General features: G+C 40.3%; 1 protein-coding gene across 1 annotated transcript in view; it reads right to left on the bottom strand.

Annotated features, from left to right (window-relative positions):
• COL19A1 (collagen type XIX alpha 1 chain) overlaps positions 1–16,458 on the bottom strand; it is a 325,236-nt gene that overhangs the window by 73,720 nt on the left and 235,058 nt on the right. Inside the window, exons 17-18 of the mRNA XM_044253886.1 lie at positions 12,071–12,121; positions 5,419–5,463 (exon numbers count right to left, since the gene is read on the bottom strand). Of these exons, the coding sequence (XP_044109821.1) occupies positions 5,419–5,463; positions 12,071–12,121 (96 nt within the window). The remainder of the gene's footprint in view (positions 1–5,418; positions 5,464–12,070; positions 12,122–16,458) is intronic.

Below are 16,458 nucleotides of genomic sequence, written 5' to 3'. Positions count from 1 at the left end.
GTGACATATAAAAAGTGTTTTCAGAAAATACAATTTAGAAATAATACTACAGAAAGGAAGTAGATCACTAAATCAGACCTTGGAGGAGTCTCGGCATTGTGCTTTCTTTTAGCATCTACCAAGATCCTTGAATACTTGAGGGTTAAAGTAAACACCGCCACTAGAAGTTAGGTATGTTGGGTTTATTCCAGCCTCAAAAAGCATTTTTGCAAAATGATGTTCACCATTGCATTTCTGGGCATATACCTTTCTCACACAATAGCTTATATATTTTTTACTTTGGAAAAAAAAAAAACAATACAGAAAACATAAAGCAGAATATGGAAAACCTCTGTGTACCAGGCACCCAAAATGAAAAAAAAAATACATTTACAAAGTAGATATTTCCTGTATTTTCCTCTTTATTTCTGTCCTAGAGGGAGCCACTCTCTTAAATGTATATATATTCAATCTGTATTTTTTCACTTTTACTGCATATATGTAATCATCAACAATACATTATTAGGAATATTTAAAACAAATTTCATAAATAGCTTTATTTTATATATTCTATCCTATAACTTGCTTTTATCCACTCAAGATTGTTTTTAATATTCCTTGTATTGATACACGGAGATCTATCTACTCTTCATAACCACTGGATAGCACCCTATAATGTTCACATACTAGCGTTCATCCAAGCCCTGTTGATGGACATTTGGGTTGTCTCTAGCTTTTCTTTATTAGAAACAAGGCTGCGGAGCATATCTACATTTCTGTCCCCTTCGATGGATGTGTTTATCTGTTTATTTTGAAGCCTCGAAAAACAGTTGACCCCAAGTACTTCAAGTAAAAATTTTTTACAATCCTAAAAATGTTGGCTTATTTCCACATTGCTATCAAAATCAGTATCTTATGACTTTACACTAGAAGAAGATGGAACTTGTCATATGTAACTGATAAACAAGGCTATAGTTTTCAAAGGATTCTTCTGGATCCTTACATTTGTGGAGTATATTTTGTAAAATTAATTTTCTTAATATAAGCACTTCACCTTCCTTCTACCGTCTAAACGTCTAGTGTACCATCATGTATCTTATACTTACCACAACTGTAGCAGAAATCATTTTTTTCTACATATGATCAATTCTATCCAAAGTAAGAAGAGGGAGGAATTGATGGTTATATTTAAAAAGCCAATTGCTGTTGGTTTTAGAAAGAAAATAAACAACTAGCCTTGTCTGAGTGTTAGGGTGTACACAGAGGCCTTCCTTTTACTCTTCTGGTATTAAAATCCCCAATGCAGGGGCGCCTGGGTGGCTCAGTCAGTGAAGCGTCTGCCTTCGGCTCAGGTCATTATCCCAGGGTCCTGGGATGGACCCTGACATCTGGCTTCCTGCTCAGCGGGGAATCTGCTTCTCCCCTTCCTTCTGCCCTTTCACCCCTAATTGTGATCTTGATCTCTCTCTCAAATAAATACATAAATAGGTGTGAAGGAAAAATATGCCTAGTAGTTGTACTGATCTGCAAAATAAAAAGGAGAACTCAGGGAAAGGGGTCTAGAGATCACTATAAAAGATCACATCTGGGGGCACCTGGGTGGCTCAGTGGGTTAAACCTCTGCCTTCAGCTCAGGTCATTATCTCAGGGTCTTGGGATAGAGCCCTGCATCAGGCTCTCTGCTCGGCAGGGAGGTGCTTCCTCTTTTCTCTCTCTCTGCCTGAATCTCTGCCTACTTGTGATCTCTGTCTGTTAAATAAGTGAATTAAATCTTTAAAAAAAAAAAATCTGCCTGATACCAAAGGGAAAGAGCAGGGGATTGTAAAGGATGGACAATAATTACATTCATAGTTGTTGTATGTTTGAACCCATGTAAACCACTCTCCTTTGAAATGTAGCAAAAGGACCCAACAGAGGCATCGGTCCATCTCTCTGAGTGGTACGTGGGTAAGGGTGGATTTAGAGGAAATCTTAGGCACCTATTCCCTCATATAAAATTCTGCAAACAAAAGCATTTCATATCTGAATTTTAGACACATGAGTTGTTTTTTCATACTTAAAATGAATGTCCAGTGATTTATCACTGTGGGTATGAGCTGCAAGACAAGTGATGAATTTACTCATCTTCAGGAATGGCTGTCCTTTAATTTGACACTTTCAATGCTATTTGAAAGGCCTGTGTTGTTGAGGCTACATCTTTTCCTTCTGACAGTCGGCCCCGAAAGATATCTGCTAATTCCTTAGGAGTCCCTCGATATTCTGCCACCTTATTCCACTGTCTGGATAAAGGAGCAGTTCTCCTTAACCCATTTGCAAATGCATTATTTCTATACCACGCGCTGGTGTAGGAATTTCCACACTAGCAGACTGGTCCCGTGGCTCCACGGTCTCGCCGGCCATCCACCATTAATAGGCACTAGTGCTCATTGGTGCTCCTCCTGGTGTCTGAGTGCTCTCGAGATAGGACGAGGGTGCCAAGCCAGGAGTGACTTGTGTGTAGATTCTCCTGCTGTTTGTGTTCACTTGGGGGCTTCGTTGTCATTCTGGGATCCAAATGGTCGGCTGAGAAGTGATATATTATACGGCAAAAGCAAGTCACCTATGGGTTGATTGTACTTCTGATGAAATATTTTGTTCAACTATGTAAATTGAGTCCCTCTGTCAAAACTGTGCTGGGAGGCACAAAGATGAATAAGACCAGGTGTTAAGGACGGCAACCGTGATTAATACCAAAGAGAGAGACGTGAGACTTCACGAGAAGAAAGTCTGGAGCGGATGACTGGAAAGGAACAAGTCTGCAGTGTAGGCTTCTTATGTGTCAGCCATTGTGCTTCTTGGTAAGTTTGTCTCATCTCCTTTGATTTCAGTCTTGCCATAACGTCTGTGTAGACACAGTTATGCCCATTTTACAGACAAGGGAACTGATGCTCAGAGAAATGAAGTGATTTTCCCAAGGAGACACAGTTGTTAATGGTACAATCAATTCTGACCCCAGAGCCAATGTTCTTTCCACCACTCAATGGTTCCCAGTCCTGGCTGCCTCTCAGAATCATCTGAAGGCGTTTGAGATAACAGCAATATGGACTCGACCCCAAATCAACCAGAGGCATGGGCTCCAGGCCGAATCAGAGTCTCTGGGTGTGAGGCCTGAGCACTGGCATTTTTTAAGAGCTCTTTAAGTAATTCCAATGAGCAGCTGAGATTCAGAACCGCCAGGGTCCACAAAAGGTGGAAGGAAAGATCTGCGAGGGCAGCTTGAAGGAGGTTTAAATTCTTATTATGGTGACCCATGAACAGCATTATAATTTAAAAAAACAAATGTATTGATTCAGAACAGATACTAACCACTTAGTGCCTACGTATAGGGAGAGGTGACTTCATTCACCCAGCAAGGGCTGTGCTTGTCTTTCAGTTTATTTTGTGCATTATTTATTGGCAGAGTCCTTCTCCCGTTAATTAGAATTCTTACAAATCATTTCATCTGTACATTTATATCAGGTACTGTATCAAGTTCCCTATGGACTCTTCTAGGTTATTTCTTTGGGTGGGAGGAGGGAAGAGTTATGCCACCGGCTTTTTCTAATTCCACTTAGGATGCTGAAGCAATTAGAAGAGATTTTGAGCAATAGAAAAGGTCCTTAGAGTTTGAAATACACCTGTTTTACAGAATCAAATTTCTCATCATTGAGGTCTTAAGAATTCCTAAGTAACATATGCTTCCTAATGAACACAGCAAAACAGAAGCCAGCTGTTTTGTTTCAATAAATGAATCATCATTTAAATACTTTGAAAGTGCCACAACACTCTTCTTTGCTCAGCTGTCCTATGTGACAAGCTTTGTGGCTTTTTCTCCCTCGTTAGCCTGCATGTGTGCTGTAGTAATTGCTTAAAATGTAATGTGTTCGTTACGGTGGTGTCGAAATTCTGTAAGCTATCTGGTTACAGAAGCTAACACTAAACAGTAAACTCCCAGACACATAAATGCCTTATTATTGCTGTATAATCAATATCTTTTGGATGTCTTTTTAAGAATGTCAAGGTTTTATTTACTTTTTTGCAGAAATTTTCATTTTCAATGGTCAATCTAAAAGAAGTTCCTAGTTTCTGTTGAGACTATCTTTTAGCCGTATTTTCTGGTGATAGATGTAGGATCTTTTGAATAGATTGGTTGCACTGATTTATGAGGCACAAAAGTCATATTTTCTTGGATTCGTGTCAAAATACCCTGCCCTCAATCAAGAGAATTTTTACTGGCTGAATGAATGAAAGTAGCACTCACAGGCCACCTTCCCTCAGAGTATTTTCAGACCTACTCATCTCTGTCTGTAGATTTAACGGGCATTGTTTTTTCCTGACAATGGCACATTCACACTGAATCCGAGGTCATCACAATTTCAGAATCAAACCAGAGCAAAACCTCTTTCTGAGTGGGCAAGTGAATCTGTCAGCTTCATGCCTCATGTAATTAAACTGGTGACAGATGATGGTGAGAACACAATGGAAATTCATCAGTGTTTTAATTTTAAAATGATTTTTTAAAAGATTTTATTTATTTATTTGACAGAGATCACAAGTAGGCAGAGAGGCAGGCAGAGAGAGAGGAAGGGAGGCAGGCTCCCCGCTGAGCAGAGAGCCTGATGATGCGGGGCTCGATCCCAGGACCCTGACCCTGAGATCATGACCCCAGCCGAAGGCAGAGGCTTCAACCGACTGAGCCACCCAGGCGCCCCTAAAACTATTTTTTTGAAATAACTGGTTAAACGATGATCGCACACTATAAAACCGCACCCAAAAAATGTCTCATGATGGCTTATGTTTGGGTACTTAGGAAGACAGAAAAACAGGGAGCCTCGGCCTGAGGCATTTTGCTAAAGGGCCTTCAGATGTTTTTTTTGTTTTGTTTTTGTTTTTTTAAAGAGTTTATTTATTTATTTGACAGACAGAGATCACAAGTAGGCAGAGAGGCAGGCAGAGAGAGAGGAGGAAGCAGGCTCCCCGCTGAGGAGAGAGCCCCATGTGGGGCTCGATCCCAGGACTCTGGGATCATGACCTGAGTCAAAGGCAGAGGCTTTAACCCACTGAGCCACCCTGGCGCCCCGTCTTCAGATGTTTTTTGCCACCTACACCAATTCACGAAACATCACTTTATGCATCGAAGCTTGCGTCTTAATTTCATTCACCTTGTTCCAGCTATTTCCCCTAGATGCGTTCCCCTCCTTGCAGCCAGCCAGCTGCTATTTAACAGTCCTCACCGGGGAGCAGACCCTCTCAGTGCCTAATCCGGATGACTGGACAAAAGGCAGGGAGGCTCTTGCCCACTGAACGCTGGCCTCCTCAGGGATGCAAGCCCATGTGGCAGCGGGATTGCCCCTGATGTGGGAATGGATATGTTGGTGTAAAACTCTGGATATTTTTATTTACTTGGAAAAATCTGATTACCTTCTCTCCTTTTGGGCCATGAGCTTCATATTCACCAAGTTTTCCCTAGGTGGGAAAAAACAAAGGAAAAAAAATGTATGTATACACAAAAGTCAATTTATTTTTAACACATTCAGCCCCCGCATTAAAATATAGTCAGGAAACACTGCTCTAATAATAGCTTTTTATGAATACCATGTTAATCAATTTTGCTTCTCTCACCTTCTGTGAAATACTCCTGAAAAACTTCCAACTGTGTAGGCCCTATCTATCTTCTCTTTGACTTCCCCCCAGGAGGTGATTCGGGAGAAATATCACACCTCCAAGGGCAAATTGTCACTACTCCAAATTAATGCCTGGAAACTGCTCTTGGTCCCCAACAAGTCCACTGATATGTCTTTGTAACATTATTAATGGTATCTTTGTTGTTCACTATAATGGATGATCCATTAACTAACCTCTTGGCTGTTCTGCCATGCTCTTGAGTTGTATAACATTCATTTTCCTAGTATCTTCCTATCTTTCTGACCTCTCCACTTCCTCCCTCACTTAACGGGTAAATGTTAGATTTCCTTTGGACTCTGTCCAGATCCTTTTCTCTTGTGGCTCAACATTTTCTCCTGGGCACTCTTTGCTCCCATGGCTTAGGTATCATCTACACTAAGACAAATCTATAAACCCAGCATACATCTCCTTCTGACTTTTGACTCATGTATCTAATTTTCTACTTGATGTGTTCACTTGGAAACTCCAGAAAAAATTCATATTCAACAAGTTCAAAGCTGAATTTAAAAATTACAACAATACACACATATCTGAGAGAGAAAGATGAGAGAATTGCATCATGCCGTTAACATGCATTTGTCCAGAAGTGGGATAATAACAGTTGGCTTCTTCCTAATTTATCTCTATAGTTACTTGTTAAAATGCATGGTAATTTCATTTTACAATTGGAAAAAAAAATCAAGGAAAGAAAGAAAATCTGAATTCATTCTCTCCCATCCATAGAAGTCTTCCTTCTTCCATCTGGGTATCATTGTTAAGACTACTCTCCTCTTTCCCCTCAAGTCCAGTCATCTAGCCCAGCTACCTCTGTTCCCCAAATCCCTTCTCTTCACACTATCTACCTTCACTCATCATGGCTTGCCAGGACTACTGCAGTAGCTCCCTAATTGGCATTTGATAATCCACTCTTGCTTTCCACACACCTACATTTTCTATATAAGTTCAGAGAAACACCTTCCTGAGGCCCTTCTTTCTAAACCATTACAAAGCCATCAAAATCCTGCATGACCTAAACTCATTTCCCTCTCCAGGATCATTGGTGGCCCCTGTTCTCCCTCAGAATTTTCAGCTGTATTTGCCTTCTCTTCGCTTCTCAAATAGACCAAAGTCCTTCCCATTTCACCCTCTAGATCACCACTCTGTCCTCAGTCTTCTGTCTAGGAAGCAACTCCTCATCCCTCAGGACTCAACTATGATAAAACACCATTCATCGAAGTTCCTGCAGTTCTCCCACACAGGTTCCCCTCTCACATATTCTCATTGGATATTGTATTTTTCCTTCCTAATACTTATTAATATTTTTATTTTTGTGTTTGTTTAAAGAATCTTGCACCTTTTGCACTAGAATATAACCCCGTGATGACCTGGAATAGAAGGCCCCATTCCTAACACAGTACCTCACATACAGGAAACATTCAATAAATACTTGTTGAAGAAATAAACCTATAATTCTAATTTATGTGCTTTTCCCACCAAACTTTTTTTTATTAAACTCTATGTGTTGGTAGAAAAAAGTAGAGGAACATTTAAGCAACAAAAATACACAGAGGCACGCATTTAAATCACTGTTGCTAAAATTTGACATTTTAAATATGCCTTCCATTTATTCATCCTACTCCAATCAAAAATAAGTAGTTTATAACCGCTGTTATTGTTGGTCTTGTGACAGACATTTCTCCTTTTTCCTGTTTAACTTTGATCTGAGATGTCTGAATTGAAAATAAAAATTGTATTCTCAAAATCCTGAGCTGTAAATTATTACAAGGACATATTTGAAAATGAGATGTGTAACTGTAAGACATACACGCATACATAAAGAATCAGCATTTACAAAATGGTAGGTTGCTTAGATGCAACCTGCATAAAACATAAATCTGAGGCATTTCCTAAAAATACTAGCCATTTGGGCATGATTCCTGTCAGTGTATACAACCCATCAGCACCTCTCCCTGGCTGTGTTTGAGGTAGAAAATTTGGGGGGAAGAAGGAACATGCTTTGGTCTGCTGCATGACTTATCCAGAGATGATCTTGGATTGGGAAGCTTCATGCTCTTGAATTGCAGAGCAGAAGAGCACCCAAAGTGCATTTGGGTGAGAGCATACTACAACGTAGCATCTTGGTCTAGATCTTTCTCCCATCACACCTCCCCACAACCTACAGGATATTAGAGATGCTGTAAACTGGGATAAAAAATTGCCTCTATACCACCAGCTCATATTATTCTATTCACATGCTCTATTGTTCTAAAATCTTGATTTTTCTGGTAGCTTTCATACCCAGAGAGAAAACAGGGCTATTTACTGCCTACCAGAGTCCCATATGTTTGCTTCACTCAATAGCGAGGCCAGAAAATCCGTCTAATCAAGGATCCTCAGTGACCTCTGGAGCTGTTCTCCACTCTGAGGCTAACAATACTCAAGGCAGATTTGACCTTGAACTTCAGTAGTATTGACATGTAATATTTTGCTCTCTACTTTCTCTAAGCTCAATGTACCAGACAACTACTTGGCTCCACAGAAATAAGAGACATAGTCCTTGCGTTTCTGGAATCTGGCATTCTGCCATAGATATTATTCTAATTTTACTAGGTCATTTGTACATTGGTGCCATGTAATTTGAATGGGTTTTTTATATGCCTTTTGAATAAATGTAATAGTCACACGGTTTTAAATGTGCTTTTTAAAAATGTTCTCCAGAAGTGATGAGGCTTGTGGAATGGGGCTGCTAATCTGCCTGGTCATTTCAAGAATTTGGGATGTCAGAACATGTCCCTTCTCTCTTATGGGCAATGACGAATGGAACTTTGAAACCTCTAGTCAGCCCAGTGGGAAGACTCAAGCTTTTCCATTTGACTTGGAGAAGGTATTCTCTGAAAAAAGATGATGTACCTGAAAGTGGATAGGTTGAACCACAGGAGATGGTTCACAAAGAGGAAGAGACAGGAAGTTAGGATTTAAATTTTCTTTCTGACATTTCTGGGCCCAGAAGGTTGCCTTTAGTGTCCCCAAGAAAGTCTTCACTTCACTTCTAGGCCACGGGTGGGTTTAACTCACTATTTGGAAAAGCTCTGAATGTTTGATTTTTTTCTGGAGAAAGATTTTTCTGTCCTTTCTTGTCTGTGCATATTAAAATGAAGTTATGATTTGCTACTTGAAAGGAAAATAGATTATTTGGTTAGCAAATTGGTTTTTTTGGATCAACAATTCGGAGAGTGAGCACGAGAATTGGTTGCTGGAGGCAGAGCAGCAATCTCCCGCCGCGGAGCCCGATTCTCTGCAAATTGCACCGAGTGTGGCGATGGGAGAGAGCACAACTATGCATTTTCAATGAGGATCTTTAAAAACAACATCAAACGTAAAATCCTCCCATTCTGGCCCTCCACAGAGAACACTTTTCCCCCATCTAGACTGTCGCGAGAGGCTCTGGATCTGATGGCTTTAGCAGTTGACAGAGCCTATCAAATTTTTATTAAAATCCCCAGAGTTGGGGACAATGAAGAGCAGTTTGTTGGACTGTGAGCAGATTTCCTTAAGGGGGAGAATATTCTCGGCATTGTTGCTTTGTTTTGCAAACAATCTTACCGAGTGGGAGCAGCTGTTTGTAAATTATTTTTGTGATGGAGAGGGCGATCTTCTACCTTTTATTCTTTGCAGCCTCAAGTGGGCATGCAAAAATACATACAAACACACATACAGAATCTTCCCAACCTTACTCCTGAGCCTCTCGCTATTCCTTACTTCCTTTTCTCCCACCCAATTCCCTTTGTGATTTGTGCCAGGAGGGGAGAAGCTTTTTTATGCCTAAGCTTCTCCCTCCAGATGACATACAGAAAACCATAGGGGAAAAGACCAACACCTGTACTGGGACCACGGGACAATTCCTTGGCCTTTGAGGATTCCTGCGATGAGGGAATGAACTGTGGACTCTTCAGGTTTAGAATGGGGAGGAGGACTGTCTGGTCGCCTGCCGCTCATCCTCCCACGGTGGGGGGGGGGAGGGGGGAGGGGGGTGGCTGCTTCAGCAGAATCCAGGCTGCACGACTGGGAGCTGAGTTGCTGAGGTCCAGGACTCAAGTGCAGACATTACATAAATCAATGCCAATTTAAAAGGGAAGATTATTTTAACCTTGGAGCATCACTTTATAGGTCTCAATACATGTCCATCACTTAATCTCCAAGAAAATTTCCCTCATGTTCTCCCCTCTCCTTATATGCTATAGCCAGAGCATCAGGCATGCAATGAATTGCAAAACGAAACCACCTCAGTATCCAAAATAGATGGGGGTGGGTGGGTGAAGTCACTGCCAAGAGAAAACATGCATCTCTCTCATCATGGCACACTTGGCCCTTTTCTTTGTGGAGCTGAGGATAAGGATAAAGTGGTTATCATCCAGAAACACTGGTCATGGTAGGTACTGAAAAGCTGGGCCCTACCTCCTCCATCCGTTCTGGTGGGAGCTCGTAAAACAGCTCTAACTACTCTCAGAATGAAACCAAGTGAAGTCTTTGGGGAACCAGCTTCCACTGATTTCCAGATGGGTCTAAAATCTTTTGATGCCAAGAGGTTACGATGCATTGTTTGGGGAAGAAAAACTATGGTCTCTCCTGTCTAACCATTATGCTCTAGCTCCAAAGCCACATTTCGAGCACATGTGGACTAAATCCCTCGAGCCTCAGTCCCCTATCAGCAAGGATACAGAGCTGGAGTTATTTTGGGCAAGACAATAGCTAAGTTCAAAGACCTGGTTTACTACTAGCAAGAGTCTCCACTTGCCTGCTCTGGTCAGCACCCATTTTTTTGAAACATAACCTTAAAGTTAAAAAGATTTACATTCTCAACTTCAGACTAAAATACAAATGCTTCATATATCTTCATTTGAGGGAAAACTGACTCATCGGCAAGACAGACTATATATAGAAGTAGTGCTGGGAGACCTGTAAAGATACAAGCTTTGAAAGTTTTGCAAGGGATAGCAAATATTTAAGTAGCTGAGTAGCAACTTGGTAATTTTATACCAAAGGTGGTAGTAATACAGTGTGTTCTTTAAGTTTTTCTAGCTGACACTGTGACATCAGAGCCAACTCATTCTCATTATTTTGAAGCATTTATGATAAATCCCCTTTTGTGACAGTAGATGCCATTACAGAGAAAGCACTGTACTTTAATTGATTAATTTTAGGTATGCTTCAGTTTTTTTCCCCACTTGTGCCAAGCCCTAATGTTTTCATAAAGGTGGCATAGATCTATTCAGAAAATGCTTAATAGAGAGTCATAAAATATACCCCAAACATTCTTTCTAATAGAATACTCCCTAGAAAATCTAAGTAAATGAGAAAATTTAAGACAGGATCTCTCAGGAAGTGCTACAAGCTCTACACACTTTCCACAGTCTTTATGTTGAATTTAATCTGATCAAAGAAGAACTGGGATTTTTCAAACTAATTAGCTCATCATTTAATAAACACTTCTCTGAGCGCCTGCTATCTTCAGGGCCTTAGCTGGCACATAGCCTCTCTTTGGGATTTCTAAAGAAAGAGGAATGGCCATAGTCAGAAGAATTTATTAAAAGCAAAAGCAAGAATATAAAAGAAAGATATAAAGGGAAGTGTCTCTGAACTTGTTTTCGTGTAGGAGCATGGTTATTTACCCGCAACGTATCAACAACAAGCTATTGTGTATAGAGGGGATCCTACTTTGTAAACACAATGCCTCATGCCAAGTGATCAGACCTCAAGTACTTGTTATTAAATGATGGGTCACTCAGTGGTCTCACTTAGGTCTCTGGGTCTTACTTCACTGCCAACACCCATTTTCCTTTCCTCTGTTGTTTCCTTGAAGAACAGAGCAAAACATTCTTGCCTTTTACCACTCAGGTACTCCCATGTCAGTATTCCATCTATCCTGACTACAATTTAAAAACCTTGGGGAAAGGGCCTCTCCCTGAAAGGTGGGGGACATCCCCTCCCAGATTGACATATGGTATGTCAAGGTTTGCTGGAGGTTTTAGTGTAGCAGTGATTGGTTCTGATAAGAAATCTATCACCTATTTGCTACTCGAGCTTCAAGACAGCAAATAATCTATGTCTACCCTCTGAGAAACTGGATTTATGACAGTATCAATGGTGAAGCATGATGGCTGGCATTAATTTTTTGCATAAAGTTTTGCAAACTTTGAAGTAATTTTTTTAATCTGTAAAAAATTTATGTTTTTGTGAAGAGATGCTGAGCAAACCACATTTTTTGGAAACATACTTTCAGTGATAACATGTTTTTGAAACATGTTATGTTTCAGAGTCTGAGCGATTAGGAATTAATAACTTTTTTTTTTCAAAAATATGATTACATAAAATGTTTGTGTATGTACGATGTGAAGAAGGGAAGACATACCTTGTTATAATTTCCAAGAGTCTGTTGTACTCCTTGTATACCAGGAGGTCCCTGTATTTGAAATAAATCAAGGAGAGAGGTGTAAACATTTGCCAAAACAATACGAATTTAAATAATGTATCTGAGAATTCTTGAAATCTTCCAGTTAAGAAAAAGGAAGCATATCTTTAGTCAAATATTCTAAGTGATAGAGAATTAGAGGAAGCAATAACTTATCAGGCTCCAAAAGGTACTTGTAGGTAAAATCCTGCATGAATCCAAAGAGAGGTCCTTAGTGGGAACGTGTAGCATTTCACCAGAAGGTCAGCCATCAGCATATTCTTTATTAAAAAATATTGTACCTGTAAAACTCCTCCAGGGAAGAGGCTGTAGATTCAGTTTATTTTTGACACTTCTCATAGGGCTTTGATCAATATATTATAGAAATGTGTGCCCATGTGTTATTAAGTGAGAAAATATGGAAAAAATATTTTTTTCTATTGCTTTATTCTTTTGAACTGGCTGAGTGAAAATGGCTGCATATGGAACTTCAGGCCAGAAAAAGAGATCTGTTCAAAAACCTCAGATTTAAGACATTCAGATCCTCAAAGACTTCTGTTGACATGGTGTGTTCCCTAAGAGCTATGCTGAGCTTTGGGTAGACAGGGAAGAAGACATTCGTTTGTCCCTAAATCTTCCAGATTGAGAAGAAGAGAAGAGTTTCTGAGTTTTCAGGGATTACATTTTGGGGAGAGGGCCACAAGAAAATACAAAGCTTAGCATTATTTTAAATCAAGCAGTTCAAGCCAAGAGAGAGTCAGCAATGTCAGAAAAGAGACTGCATATTTCATCGAGACCTCAAAAACTCCTCAGAGGAGGAAAAATATTACAGAGGCAAAGTTCTTTACATTCTACCTCAAAAGATAACACAAAGAAAGACTATGATTGAGCAAATCAAACATCACTGTTATATAAAAATTATTTCCTTTGCAAGGGAATAAAAACTTTGAAAAGGGAAGAAAATTTTAAGGAACAATTACTAGCTATACTCACTGATAGGAGAAACACCTTAAGTACACTGAAAAAATTAATGCCGGTTAACATTTATCACTGGTATTTCTTACGAATGGCTTGTGTCTGAAGGTCTTTTCTAATGTGAGACCTTTGCATTGTGCCGCTAAGTACAGAGGACACAATGATGTAATGACGATGTCTGGAAGCAGTTTGATATAACTCCTGAGAAAATAATAGGCTTCATGAGTAACGGAGCCGAGTATGATTGGAAAGACAAACGATGCTGTTACCTTGCTGAAATAAAAACAGAGCTAATGTCAGAAAAGAATTCTCAAGGCACTATATTTTTTTCCTGTTCTTTTTCTATCAGCCAGCGTTGTGTATTCTAGGTCAGTTAGATGAAGTAATGAGGAAAGCAATCATTGGGTTGGGAGTTGTTGCAAAACGTTTCTAGCCCAGAAGATGCAAACTAAAAACTCAGGAAGACTGAGATTGCTTGTGCACTGATCTTTCTGCAGCTATATTATGGGGCAGGGAGAAATTTTAGGTATTGTATTGTAATAGCATCAACAGGTGGCTTATGGGTATATGCACAGCAGGCATTTGGTGAATGGTGAATATGTGTTCATAATAAGGCCAGTGAGATCAAAGAATAGTGATGTGGTGGATAAATTTAGCTTCATACACATTCATCCTCATTGAAATTTTTAATAATGAGGGTTCCCAAATATAGCAGAATGATACAATCTCTCAAATAGAGCAGAAGAATCAATCAAATAAGAATAGCAAATATTTATAGTGTACTTATTGTGTGCCAGGCATTATGCCAGAGATCTTCTGTGGATTAACTCATTTAATCCCTACAGTGACACTGAGCAGTATATACCATCATTATTTCCTAGTCAAAGATATAGGAAATGAGGGTTAGAAATTGTTAACTGGCCCAGGGTCACGCCTCTGGGAAGTGGCAGGACTAATATTTAACACAGGCAGCCTGGACCTAAACTCAGTTCTCATCTGCTCTCCTATCTTAACTTAAAAGCACACTCACAGCCTAGAATTATTTTGTAGTCATTTTTTAATCATGTTGACTGTGCCCTAGAGAGTATCTCCCATGTTCTACTTAACATACTGAAATTAAAAAAAAAAAAATCAACAGAAATAGCACTTCTAAGGAGGCAGCACCGTGATTGCTGCAGGAGGGGAAAGTACAAGCTACTGGCCTTTAGATGTAGTTCCACCACGTAGATGAAGGAGGCCCCCCAAACAATTCATTGCACATCCCACCTATCTTCACACATTCTTACAACCCATGATAGGGATATTATGCCTAAATATTCCCCCAATTCCTCCCAACCCACAGCTATACTCAAAATGCATCTTCTCTTTGTTTGCAGGCAGTGGGTGGACAGCAGGTGGTCAGAGAAAACGTGGGAGCCTTTGAGGGGGTTCTGAAAGGCAGTATGGAAAGATAAACAGGAGAGTGAGCAGTGTGGTGGGGGTTACCTGGCACATAACAGGTAACAGCCTGGAGGAGAATAGTAAAAATAATGGGAGGGAAAAAATTGGGTGAGAATTAGGTCTGCTCCTTAACAGACTAGTTATCTGCTCACAGTGTATAGCTGAATCACAGAAACCTGGAACATATTCCTCGCCCAGGATCCTGACCTTGCTGTGGAGCATACACCTGGGGGCTAGGGTAGGAGGGTTCAGTGCTGCTTCTCCTTCCAAAAACAAGAGCAGACACAGCTCACTGAACAGAGTCCCTGGCCAATAGAAAAGTTTGAACAGAATGATTCAGATATATACAAGATTAATAGAAGTTACTTCCACATTTCCATATATTCTATTCTTGCCATAAAATGTATCCACAATGTATTGCTCCAAATGGGGTCGATGTGAAGTCTTAGACTCTATTACCCAATCTACCGCTGAGCATTTATGATGGCATTTTCTTTCTTGTTCTTTTAGTCAGTAGGATGCTCTGGGTATCACAGATTCTAGGTGTAATGTAACAGAGATTTACAGCTAAACATCTACCCTGAAGGCAGTCCTTTACACAAATTCTCCCCGAGGGCTAAAGAAACCATGCAGTGACTGAAAGAAGACACCAGTGGAGAGCCCTTGGGCAGTCTACCTCTGCCTTGCAGCCAGAGGGTCCCTGGGTTGCTCTGTAACTGGCAGAAAAACCCCACCTCAATCAATGTGGGGAGAGTGAAGGTGAGAGAAACACTATGCATATAAATGCCCAGAGCAACTCTTGACTGCCGAAAGACCCAGATAGACCCTGGGGTCTTAGAGTTGGCTGTCCTAGAGTCACTTCTCCAAGAGATGTGCTGTTTTCCTCTTTTCTATTCTGGTACAATGTATGGCTGGAAAAGATCCAATGAGTCATTTGTTTCCAAGTTTAGTAAGAGCTGTCAGTCTTACAGACTATCAACCAACTCTGAGAAAGGGGAAGTTAAAGACTTGTGGTAAGTGACAGGTCTGCTGGCACCGCATGGTGTTAGTCGATGCTCCAGGACACTTGAAAGGTCAGTTTCTCTGAGGTCTGCATTTAGCAAGACTCATTAAGGAGGTGCTTAGGTAACCAAGGCCAAGTGGAGAACGAAGACTAGCGAGGGAGGCACCGTCAGCCTCTGCAAATGCTCGCAGCCAGTCCACTGGGAAAGCCAGTTGAAGGATTGTGGAAAGAAAAAAAAAATGTCCATTGCCTTGCTCATGATAGTGACCTATACATAGCTATACAGAAATCATGGCTATACAATGTCTGTCTATCTTTAATGCAGCTCAGCTCTACTCCACCTGTACTGGGTTGGGAGACATAGGATATCATGGTTAATGTGATGAGAACCCAGTTACAGAGCATCTTTAAAATGCACATGAACTCCAGGGAGACACACCTGTTCAGAACACAACTGGGCTCCTGTGTAATTATCTGGGAGGTCTATAAACCTAGTCTGGGTAGAGATCCTGAAGTTGTTTCCTACGGCACAGAACCCTACCTGGTGTGATGAAGTGAATTAATGCCAAATTAATTCAATCCCAAATTAATTCAATTTGGGAGCATATACTCTCAGCAACAGTTTATAGCATTTAAAAGTTTTTGTTTGTTTGTTTGTTTTTACTAAAATCTTGTTAGAAGTAGAAAATAGAGAAGTAGCGTGATGTCTGAGACCAGCCTCATCAAATGCATAGTGTGAAAATAATGAACTGTTTGCATTATCTTCACCTTAGCAGATTTCCACTCCACTCCATTCCTACAGATTCCCCAAGTTTAAAAGATGGCCAGAGTTTTCCGTATTAAAAACTTACACTCTTCAGACCCAGTCTTGGCTGTACTTTTACTTTTCAATTCATGCAGTACACAGAGCTCAAAGAATTCTACTTTTGCC

This window comes from Neovison vison, chromosome 1, assembly GCF_020171115.1.
Source record: "Neovison vison isolate M4711 chromosome 1, ASM_NN_V1, whole genome shotgun sequence".
NCBI lineage: Eukaryota > Metazoa > Chordata > Mammalia > Carnivora > Mustelidae > Neogale > Neogale vison.
Note: the sequence above shows the minus strand (reverse complement) of the source record. Positions and strands in the feature narration are given on the sequence as shown.